Source organism: Colossoma macropomum, unplaced genomic scaffold (assembly GCF_904425465.1).
Source record: "Colossoma macropomum unplaced genomic scaffold, Colossoma_macropomum, whole genome shotgun sequence".
In the NCBI taxonomy this organism is placed as follows: Eukaryota; Metazoa; Chordata; class Actinopteri; order Characiformes; family Serrasalmidae; genus Colossoma; species Colossoma macropomum.
In genome coordinates, this window is record NW_023494801.1 from 27813962 (window position 1) to 27826047 (window position 12086).

At 38.4% G+C, this 12086-nt stretch overlaps 1 protein-coding gene across 1 annotated transcript in view; it reads right to left on the minus strand.

The window, feature by feature from the left end:
- Positions 1-1140: 1140 nt before the first annotated feature.
- The window catches only part of f8 (coagulation factor VIII, procoagulant component), a 34007-nt gene continuing 23061 nt past the window's right edge, over positions 1141-12086 (minus strand). Inside the window, exons 20-25 of the mRNA XM_036590007.1 lie at positions 11907-11992; positions 11383-11544; positions 9692-9836; positions 7038-7186; positions 1804-1986; positions 1141-1326 (exon numbers count right to left, since the gene is read on the minus strand). Coding sequence (XP_036445900.1) covers positions 1171-1326; positions 1804-1986; positions 7038-7186; positions 9692-9836; positions 11383-11544; positions 11907-11992 — 881 coding nt within the window. The 3' untranslated portion in view covers positions 1141-1170. The remainder of the gene's footprint in view (positions 1327-1803; positions 1987-7037; positions 7187-9691; positions 9837-11382; positions 11545-11906; positions 11993-12086) is intronic.

The following is a 12086-nucleotide window of genomic DNA, read 5'->3' on the forward strand; positions in this document are numbered from 1 at the left end:
GGTCTATTTACACAAATTTGGGTTAGTTCCATCATTTATGTTGGAATAGACAATTTTACGCTGATGCACTGATGTAGAATCGTATGATTACACTGGGTCTGTATGTCCAACAGGTCAAAACAAGCTCAAAACAAAGTGCATGCTGTACTCTGATTGGTCTTCTTGCTTCACTTATTTCATTTTGACATGTTACTTTTTTATACACACATAATCCAAAAGGAACAACAGATTTCAAATAATGTAGTAAAAAGTAAGATATTTGACTTTGAAATGTAGTGGAGTGAAAGTAAAAAGTCGCCCAAAATGGAAATATTTCAGTAAAGTACAGATACATGAAAAAACTACTTAAGTACAGTAATGAATTACGTTTACTTAGTTACTGTCCACCACTGATTTTAACTTCAACAAAACGTGATTTGACCATGGGCGTCCAAACTTATCCACACATGTATATACAAAAAATGAAACTGCACAAAACTTTTAGTTTCATATTAAATACTTTATTTAAATATAAGGCATATAAAATAGTAACTGGATTCCCTTTCACAGTGCAAACGCTCAAGTCTACAGTATAAAACATTCTCAGTAGTATCTTTACTATTTACATATGGTTACCACAGCTATAGTCTGGCTGAATGCAGAGACACAAAATACTGAAAATAATTGTATTATATTCATAATAAAAACAATTAATTGTAAAACAAACATTGTGTTCCCTGCGGTTCACATAAGCAGATTACACAGGTGTTGAAGCAGCTTATTTGATGGAGGATACAGACAATAACAGACATCAAGCACTTTGCACTCTTTCCAGGTACATGCTCATCCTGCAGATGCCCAATCAGAAAACATGAAACCCAACGGACAGTATCAGTAAGTAAAGTCTTATTAACCCAAAAGACATCTTGTAAAAAGCTAAAATGCATCAGTGAAAAAGAATCATTTTACATTCATTGTCAGTGACCCTCAGTCTGTCTCTCTCTCTCTCACTCTCTCTCTCTTTCTCTCTCACAGTCTCTCTCTCATTCTCTCTCTCTCTCTCTCCCTCTCTCTCTCCCTCACTGTCTCTCTCTCTCTCTCACTCTCTCTCTCTCACTATCTCTCACAGTCTCTCTCTCATTCTCTCTCTCTCTCTCTCTCTCTCTCTCTCCCTCTCTCTCTCTCTCTCTCTCACAGTCTCTGTTGTGTATCACATCCCAGGAACTCCACTCTCAGAGCGATGTCGTTAATCCAGCCTTTAGGATGAATGCGAATGAACCTTGTGAACAGTGGAGGCTCGAACAGGTTCAGTCTCTCTTCTTTATGGTCAATGTTTCCATCAAAGATCTATAGAGAAACATAAACATACATAAATATATACAAAAGTCTCAACAACTCTGGTAAAATTACATATTCTGTTGATTTTCTAAAGGCCACCACACACCAGACGTGCCACATCACGTCGCGATCGGACAGCATCACATAGCATAGCGAACACTATACAATGCTTAATTACTCAGTGTTTAGAAATATGTTAATATTTCTTATAATAATCTTACAACAATCTCAAAATGAGAAAGATGAGACATATCAACTACATTTAAGATGATTTGCCAAGACATCATGTTTTACAACGTAGGCAGTGGCCTCAACTAATTTGAAAATGTACCTCCACAGGGCCCCTTCTTTTAGACCCCCACAATCACTACATCCACTCCTGAACCCAGTAAATGGACCCCACCCAGTGCAAAGTGTCTGTGGACCGTCTGTAATTGGCGCCTCTTTTAGTAAATCTGCCCCAAACTCTCTCTTACATACACACACCTTCTCTCGTTTGGTTCCCTGCTCGGTGACGGTGGACCAGGTGCGTCCATCGTCGCTAACAGAGACCGTAAACTCTGTGACCATCATGTGTTTTAGCATGGATTTGGCTCCCTGTGTCAGAATACCCGTCACTCTCTTCACCACCGCAAAGTCCACCTGCAACCACTCGTGAGGGTTATTGCTCTGAAAGAGAGAGAGAGAGGGAGAGGGGGAGAGAGGGAAGGTTAGACATAACACTACATATAGATCCATTCAACTAATACGTTGTCCAAATCAAGGATTTGTAATAATGAAGATTCATAAATATTTAGTTAAATATAACAAATCCAACCACACAATCTGTGTGGAAAGCATTCCAACTGTGTTGTTACATGTGTATATCTATATGTTCTGTATGTGTGTCTATATGTGTATTTTTTACCATACCTATATCTTCCACTGACCACAACTTTTTTTGTGGATGAAAACTGACAGTATTAAAAACAAACTGTCTTTGAAACAATGTTCAAGGCTTATTTGCTCTTTTTTTTTCTTTCATTTGCAACAAAAAAAATCCCTTAATAAAACATTTGAGGTCCTGAGTAGCATCATCTAAGCATGTCCCCTCCACTTTTTAAAATTACACAAGGTCATTTTTGGGGTCATGGGATGGTTGTGAAAAAAATTACACAGCTGAGTTGTGAAAGAGCTGGCTGGTATCAACCAGAGGCATAGCCTAGGGGTGGTCGGGGTGGTCGGGGTGGCCAGTGCCACCCTCAAATGAAGCTTGGCCGCCCTTCTGGCCACCCCACTTCATCAATAAATCATTAATAAAACATCAGTTATACTTTATGGTGAAAATCTGCCATCGGGGTAGTTACCAATCAATAATGAAACCCTGATGACGCTGCACTTATTAATCAGCATATCTTGCTGTGATAGGCTAATTTACTCAGCAAAGCTGCTCTGTGAGCTACATTATAGTTAAATGTATGCATGAGTTGTAGGTTAGCTTATACCTATATGAATGCAACCTAAATGAATAGCCTCTACAGCCTGTCTATATGAACTGTTTTTATTAAAGTTGTGCACTGAAAAAAGTGATGCATTTCATTTACTTGATTCAAATACATCATTTCCTCATGAATAACCAAAATCTTACATCAGTACAGTTTTGTCTTTCAGTTTACTTTCAGCAATACTTATCTTGATGTAATATTTTATTCATGTGGAAATGATTGACAGATTTAGTTATGTACAGAGCCAATTACATGTCATTTTAATAGAGTGATGATTTATTTATTTATATATTTATTTATTTATTTATTTATTTATTTATTTTCTTAGCAGTGTCCCACCCCAATAAAAACTCTGGGTCTAACCTCTAAAAGTTCTAGCTACACTCCTAAAATCATCTATTATGCAGCTGCCAGTTACATTCAAAAACTCAAAAGTCTAAATAGATTTTTGTTTTGATTAGTTATAGTCAGTAACGACAAAATGAAAAAAACTAACCTGTCCTGAAATTGTTTTCAACACTTCTTTAATGTACTATATTTATTTGCTAACTCATACCATAACAGTTATAAAAAGTTCCTTCTTTTTTCTTAATTATCATCATACTTATTATTATTGGGACATTTTGCAAAAATATTTACAACATGCAGATCAGACAAAGGATTTTAGTGACACAGTGTAAAAAAAAATAATTGTATAGGCAACAAAATTGAATTTCTGCATTTCCTCTGATGTGTTTGATATTATTACTCCTGTTAAAATTATTATTATTAGTTTTTGTATTAGGATTGATATGTAAAGCATGGGATATCAATATGATAAGTGTAACTGTAGGCATCCTTTGTTTACACAGTTTTATGTTTGAATTGTTGTATGTATGGCTATAACCCCCCATTTGTCAGACCAAATTTGCAACCCAGTTTATAAGTGAAAACAAATTGCATCCTCTATAGCAAGCAGACTTAAATATAGCACTTTTTGCACAGTGCACAATTTCTATTTATTCACTGTGTTTAACATATTGAGGGAAAAAACATGTTCTGTGTTCTTATTTGCAACACTGAATTTGACCAAACTTTTGCAAATGACTGTCCATAAACATTGATAAAGCCAATATATCATTTCAAGGTGTCGTGGCAACCCAATCTCAGAAGAAATCTGAGTCACCTGACATACGTGTTACGTCAGCTTGACATCGAAGTTGAAAAGCATTATGACAAATGATGTCTATTGAAGTCTGTATAAATGCTTACATAGGTTTATGTCAGTTGTTATGAAGGGTTTATGCAGATGTCATGCCTTATAGAAACTGCCACCACCATGTTTTTAGAACTGGTGGTAACACTTTCTATGAATGTCACCTTTGTAAGCATCTATAAACACATTCATAGCATGTTATAATGCATTCATAAGACATTATAAACATAGCTATAAATATTTATAAAAATGCATTATATGTTATAGCCATGTTTATTATGCATTATTGTTAACATAATACATTATAAGTACTGATCTTAACAAATTATAAGAGCTCATAAGTTGTATTTATCCGCTCTAAGTAAAGTGAAGCATACTGTACTAAAGCCTCCTCCAGTGGCTTTAGTACAGAGTGAGGCTTCAAGTTGAAGTATTTACTGAAGAATTTACTGACCACTAAAACATACACAGTAAAGCACATTACAGGCTTCAAATGTCAGAGTTTAAACTAGTGCTGCCATCAGTGTTTTACCCAATGTGGGAAAGGTAATGTACACCACCGTTAGCTTGGTATTTGTCCTTTTTTATGCTCTCCAAGCTGGGACTGACTCTTTGGCACTGACATTATAACATGTTATTAACACTATTTATAATGCATTATATAAACAATTCATAATGTATAATAAACATGGCTATAAAATGTAATTCAGTGTAATTGTAAAAAAAAAATTATAAATATTTATAACCATGTTTATAATGCCTTATGAATACATTATAACATGTTATAAATGTGTTTATAGATGCTTACAAATGTGACATTCATTGAAAGTGTTACCCTGGTTTGGTCTCTGACATGTTTTAGCCCATTGAACCAGAGGTCTAACTCAGGACATTGTGTCCAGTCTTGAATTTTCTGATCACTGGCGTTTAAATAAAATGTTGGTGCAATTGATTGGTCACCTACCAGCGATTACAACATCGATGATTGCAGATTACCTTCCAGGAACTACAACCTTCAGAGTCTGTGTGTGGGTTCACATTTCAATTGCTCACTGTTATAACTATTGAACGATGATATTAGCTTTATAGAAATTACTGAATGTATTTTATGGTAGTTATAGAATAATTAGTCTTAAGATTAATAGCAGAATAATAAGCCTGTAGTAAGTGTGAGTTAAGTGTGTAAGCCTACTTGTAATTGGCATTGTGCACAGATTTTTATCAAAACCACATGGCACCAAATGGAAACAGCTCATAAATCTAGGAGGCGGGTCTGTGTGTGTGGGGGAAGTGGAAAAGTGGAAAGAGTGATAACTAACACACAGCTCTGAGAGTGAGACAATGGCTGAGCGTCTCACTCCCACGCAGACAGACAGACAGAGGAAACTCACCACAATGGTGTTTAACCGAGCAGCTGCTGGCCAGGCCAGGTCACTGATAAACCTAATTTGTTCTGAGTGGAGGGGTAATGTGCCAACATTTTTTTGGTAGCAGTGGCACTAGCTGGCTCAAACTCTGCCTAATCATTAACAAGGTAGCTTTCAGATCAGTCTTGAGTTATGCAATTTTATGCAGTACTAGTTAACTGATAGATGGATGGATGGACAGTTGAACGGGTGGATCGGTCTAGAGATGAGTGTTTCCAAACTGTGGTCCTGGCCAACCTCTGCTCTGCTCATTTTAGTGTTTACCCTGCATCAACACTCACATCTCCACTGAAGTAATCTTGTGCCTATTTTTAAATAAAAACAAAGTCAACAATTCCTAGATTTTTGCTTTTAGTGACCATTTTGAGAAAGTAAATTGCTGCTGTTGGAAGAAAACCTTGTATCTCCATTTTTTGTCATTTTTCAGTTTTTGACATAATTTGAAAATGTCTGTTGCCCTTTATATTGTATGTAAATTTCATGATGAAAGCACCAAAAGAAACGGCCCAAAATTACAAAACAGTCTGGTTCCATTGACTTACATTAAAAGTAAAGTAGGTTTTTTCCTTTTCCTGTAAAGTTACCATTTTGGAGATACGAGGTTTTCTTCCAACAACAGCGAAATGAATGAAGATATTTTTGCCCTTCAGTTATCTCTGATTGAACAATGGTTTCTGATGTCTAATATAAGCTGTAAATGACTCAATTATGGTCTCAATGTATTTGAGGGAGTTTGAGGAAGTGTCATATTGTCACTGTTGTGCAAAAAATCTCCATTTTTGTAGTTTTTACTTTTTTGTATGATTTCAAAACTCCAGCTACTCTTTTCGATGTTAAAATTTCAAAATAAATCAACCAATGGAAATGGTCTAAATTTACCTTGTAAAACTTCTATTCCATTAAGAATGTTTTTTTTCCCTCTCCTGTAAAGTTACTATTTTGGAGATATGAGGTTTTCCTTCTACAGCGATGATATTCTGGTAGCATTATCGTAAGGTCTTTATGCAGGCCACTTAGTGGCCATTCCACCAGTTGAACGGAAAGATATTTTTAATAAATTCAATGAAATTAAATATTTTCCCCAAAACTCTGTCATCAGATCAAATAGGACACTGTTGGCTCTCTGAGCAACGTTATAACTCCGCATTGAGCTGCTAGCGAGCAATGAGAGGCGAAAGTGAAGGAGTGAAAACCCCTGCTGTGAAAACAATTTCTGTGCAACTGCCACAATAAAAAAGCGTTTCAATACAATTGAACACTTTTATAATAATTCTGGCTTGCTTTCTCAAAAATCTAGTTTGTAGTTGGGTTTTATGAATCATTCATATTTTTGAAGAAAAAAATGCGTAGTTCAACTGAGGAAACTGCAAACTAAAATTTCATTTTATAGTTACTGTGAAAATGGGTTAACCGGCGTGAGGCGGTTTGTGGCACAACCATTAGGGAACATAGTTTAAAGTTAAAGACCTTGTCTTAAAGTGTAGAGGAGACCGACATGAAGAAGCTACTGCTGATTAGTTGAATCAGGTGTGTTTGGAAACCACTGCTATAGGCAGACTAGAAGATTCAAGATACTATAAACAGATAAAGATTCATTTCTGTGGGAGGAGGTACCTTTGGTCTCCATGCGTTGGCACGACCATCCTGGTTAAGTCTGGCCAGATCAGGGCTCCAGGACAGCATCCAGTTCTGATGGAAAGAAGAGGCGCTGATACGACTATTTTGAATCAGCCTTCGCTGCATGCCTAAGGGCAGAGAGCAGCCTGAAACACACAAAACACATGCACAGTTTATTGTCCAGGAAACAAAGCCAAACAGAATGACCAACAAATGTTAATGTTTGCACATTATGGGAGCTTTTGAGCACTGTGTTTGGTGGCGTAAGTTACCATCACCCAGGTTTTTGTCCTTATTCATAACCCCAGGCGGGATTCGGTAGCAGGTCATGGCCGTGCTACTGGTTTAAAGAGCATATGTCCTCTCTCTGGAAATAAGAGTGATTTTCCTGTCTTGTACTCTGACTGCCAACTCAGTTCTAAATAAAGTACAAAATGGGCACAAACTATGTGTTGTCTATGCTTTTCCTGCCTCCATGCTACAATGGTGTTAGAAGTGGGATTGGCAAGGGTCGCCACTCAAAGACAAGAGGGGGCGCAACGTGGTGTTAAAGCACACCTGGGGTTCCCATGATACTTTGCTCATGCTTAGCCGGGCTGCATTTAGTTCTACAAACAGTACGTAAAGTTTTTGCTTGCATTTTTAAGGAACTCATGTTAATTTTTCCAGGTTATGCGACTGAAGGTTGGGTGGGCAATGTGTTTTGGGAGTGTGAGCTACCATCACCCAGGTTTATGTCCTTATTTATAACCCCAGGCGGGATTTGGTAGCAGGTCACGGCTGTGCCAGAGGTTTAAAGAGTTTGTTTTTTCCTTCCAGAGATAAGAGCGATTTTCTCTCTTGTACTGTGGCTGCAGAGTCAATTCTAAACAAAGCTGCATTATGGGCACAAACTTTGATTTGTCTAAGCTTCTTCTGTGTACCCCCATGCTACTATATATAGCATAGTGTATACCATGTATGCAGTGCACCAATTCACATCAAACTATTCTGAATAACTGTGCTGATACCTTTTTAGCCTAATTCTTGCCCCAACACTATTTTAAAACAATGTCTCAGGCATCGGGCAGTGCATTCATAACCATGTCATGTAATAACTTTCCTCTTCTGTGAGAAAGCTTTTAGACACCTTTGATTCAGATGGGTTCTCTGGTTCTTATCATCATCATCACTGTGAACAATTCTGACTTAATGCATTTCTCCAGAACCGCACATTTCTCATCAAACCATTTGGAATTATTTCGTTTACATTTGAATGATTTAATTATGTTGGAATTGTGAAAAATCAGTGAAATTCCCCTGCGAACCAAAACCTGTGAGTAATCACTGATATGCATGCGCACATGTCTGTGTTTTAGCTCTGGCAATGGCTCCAGTTGTATACACAGAGGAAATAAAACATGCCAGAACTAAAAACATCAAAGGATATTTTTCATATTTCAAACTACTCCAGTGGGAATGCCAGTGCTTATCTACATGCTGCAGTTCATGTTAGTTTTTCAGTTGTTTTGTATTCTGCTGCTGTTAATTATGTTATTCATAAAAATGCATCACAGCTCCTCACTCACTCTATGATGAGTTGCTGTAGAAAAGAGCTCATGCCAAATGCCATATGTGTAAATGCAAACGATGAGCCCTATTAAAATAAAACATATAAAATAATAATGTAATGGAATAATGTAAAATGTGGTTAACCAGATAATAATGCTATTATTTTGTGATCTTTATATCATTAAAACCACAATAATAATTTGCCCATTACTCTTCAGCAGTGCTGTTCTGTGAGCTACATTGTATGAAGTAGGCTATATGATGGTAAGATGAGGTAACTATCAAAAATTCGTAACTACTAACATTTGCTATCGTGCAATATACTGAAATACATTTTTTACTGAGTACATGTGTTTAGTAATGCAGTCTAGATTCATCAGGGGCGAATCCAGTGCTGAGTATACGCTCCTGCTAATGCTAAAGTAGGTTAGCTGGGTCTAGGAAGGAGGCCCTAAGGTGACATAGTGATTATTTTAGCACATGGCCACAAATTCATAAATTGAGGCCTCGAGTTAAGTTTCTTGCAGCCACAAATTAATATATTAAGGCCACAAGTTCATATATTGAGGCCATGAGTTAAGTTTCTCATGGCCACGTGGATTCAATATATTAATTTGTGGCCTCAGTATATTAATAGGTGTCCATAAGAAACTTAACTTGAGCCCTCGATATATTAACTCATGGTAGAGGTCTGCACGGGACTGTTTTTTCAGTCCCATACCTGCCCACTCCTGCAAAATTTCAATCCACTCCCGCAGAGAATCGGAATCAACTGTCCCGCTCCCGCCCACAGCTGAAACGTTTTGTCCCGCTCCCGCCCGCCAAGTTCCATCAGGGTGAACTGACATCTAATATCTGACAGTCTATTCACAAATGCATTATCCTCTGCTAAAATAACACGGCAGTCATGGTCATCAGCCTCACTGTGCAGTAACTTCACCAAATGCCATTTATTCCCAGTAAACACAAAGCAGGAATTAAACCACAGAGTGGTTATTTTTGTACAAATGTATGTTTATGTGAGTCTGTATGCATGTGCATGCATGTCGGTGTGCATCTGCATGTGTACAGTATATATGTGTGTTTGTGTGAATACTCACTGTTGAGGTCACAGCCCAAAAGTTCGAACCTCAGCGCGGGCCGTTCGCTGTACTCGAATGGATGGATGCGAATGTATCTACCGATGATTGGAGGAGTGAAGAGGTTATCTTTTGTCCTATAGCCGTCCATGTTACCATTAAATTTCTAAAAGAAAAGTAGTATAGTACCGATTAGTGATTAAGAAATAAATATAAAATGTATTGTCAGTGAAGGATTGCACAGAATTTGGTACAACATCAAGTTATGTTAAGATCATTCAGTATGACTAATACAACAATGCAAACTGAATGTGTAAAGACTTTTTGAAGAACTAGTGACAGTCATGGTTATGTTAGTGTAAATATATGGGTATTTGATGAGTTTCTGTGTTATTATGCTACATTGCGAAGCTGTTGGCAATTGGGGGTGTGCATAGCTGCTGAAGATAGGGGTCGAGGCTAGGTTTTGAAACTAGTCTTTGAGGCTAGAGGTTAAGGCAAGGTATAAGCATAAGGAGTTGGGGCTAGAGGTTGAGGCTGAGCTTTGGGACAAAAGGTTGAGGCTAAATGTAGGACTTAGGTGTTTGGGCCATGCTTTGGGACTAGGTATTGGGTTAGGTTGTTGAAATTAGGCTTTATGGTTAGCTGTTTGGACAAGAAGTGAAGGCTAGGCTTTGGAAATGGGGCTGGAGGTTAAGGCTAAAAGTTGAGCCTAGGCTTTGGGGATAGAAGTTGAGGCAAGGCATTGAAACTATGTTAGGGCTAGAGGTTGAGGCTAGGTGTAGGGGCAAGAGTTGGGGCAAAGCAGTGGGACTATGTGTTGTGCTAGCCTTTGGTGATAGACTTCAGTTGCTAAGTTGTTATGTCAAGGCTTTAAGACTTGGCATTGATGTTAGCCTTTGGTGCTATGCATTGTGGCTATAAGTTAGGATTAGAAGTAGGTTTTGGAGTTGAGCTAGGATGAGCTTTTGGAGCTTCTATTTTGGGCTGGTAGTTTGAGCTAGGCTTTGTGGCTATGTTTTGGGGCTAGTTGTTGGGCTAAATTGACAGGGCTAGCTGTTAGGCTAAGTTGTTGCAGCATAGACTTTATGGATATCTCTTTGTGGTATGAGTTTAGGCTCGGCTTTGGAGCTATGTGTTGGTGCTGGAAGTTGGGACTAGAGGTTGAGCCTAGGCTTTGTAGCTTGAGGTTGATGGTAGGTGTGAGGGCTGGAAGTTGGGGCTAGGCTTTGGGGCTGGGTTTTTGGCTAAGTTGTTGGTGCTAGGTGTTAGGGCTAGAAGTTGAAGCTGGCTTTAGCGCAAAAGGTTGAAGCTAGGTGTTGGGCCTAGGAGTTGAGGCTAGGCTTTAAGGATAGGTGTTGGGCTAAGTTGCTGGGGCTATGCTTTATGGATAGTTGTTTGGGAAGGAGTTGGGCCTAAGATTTATAGAAAGCTGTTTGGGAAGGGGGTTGATGCTATGTTTCATAGCTAGGATTTAAGCTGTTGTTGCTGCTATGTTTTTGGCCAGGCTTTTTGGCTAGCTGTTTGGGTTAGAAGTTAAGGCTAGGCTTTAGGGCTAGTCTTTGGGGATAGGCTTCAGGGCCAGGTAGTTAAGGCAAGGCTTTAAGGTGTCGGTGCCAGCCTTTGGGGCTACGCATTATGGCTACACGTTAGGACTAAGAGTAGGCTTTGGGGCTACATCCTGTGGACTAAGGATGGTCTTTGATACTAACATAGACAGATTCGCTGCTGTTTCCTCTGTAAGTCCTCCATGTTTGCTGGTCCAGGCTGTAGCTGATGGTAAAGATCACTGTGAACATCTCACTTAGACGCATCGAGGTCTTTACTCCTTGTGTCTGGATCCCATGTAACACCATGGGCCGCAGCAAATCCACCTAACATGCATCAGAAGTCAGAAGACATAACAAAGGCAGTGTTGCCAGGAATTTGCAAAACCTGACCAAGTACAATTAAAATGAAAACATAGACCATAGCTGTATAAAAATAATTTCCTGTTTCCTAAAATGTCAGGAAAAGGAAAGCACCATAGTGGGCCTTGTTCGCAAATCTTATTCTTTACAGCATAAATGGTAACGGTGTCAAATTGAGTTTATTTTGTCAACACAGCACATCTGTGTGCTATACAGATAGTACAGTGTGACTCATGACTGAATCCACAGACATGGATAAGAATACAATGCCTCAGGAATCTGTCCATAATCACTTATTGTCTCTTCAAACAAGTGGGTTATTGTACCTGGATCCAGGAGTTCTTGTCACTGCCAATCCAGGCATTAATAGATCCAGACAACTCAAGTCTGGCTAATCTCGCCTCCCATTTACCTAACAGAAGAAACGTCATCAGACTGGTTCCAGTAAACTGTACATTTTCAGATTAGAACTGTACGTATAATAGTCAGTAGATACATATAAATGT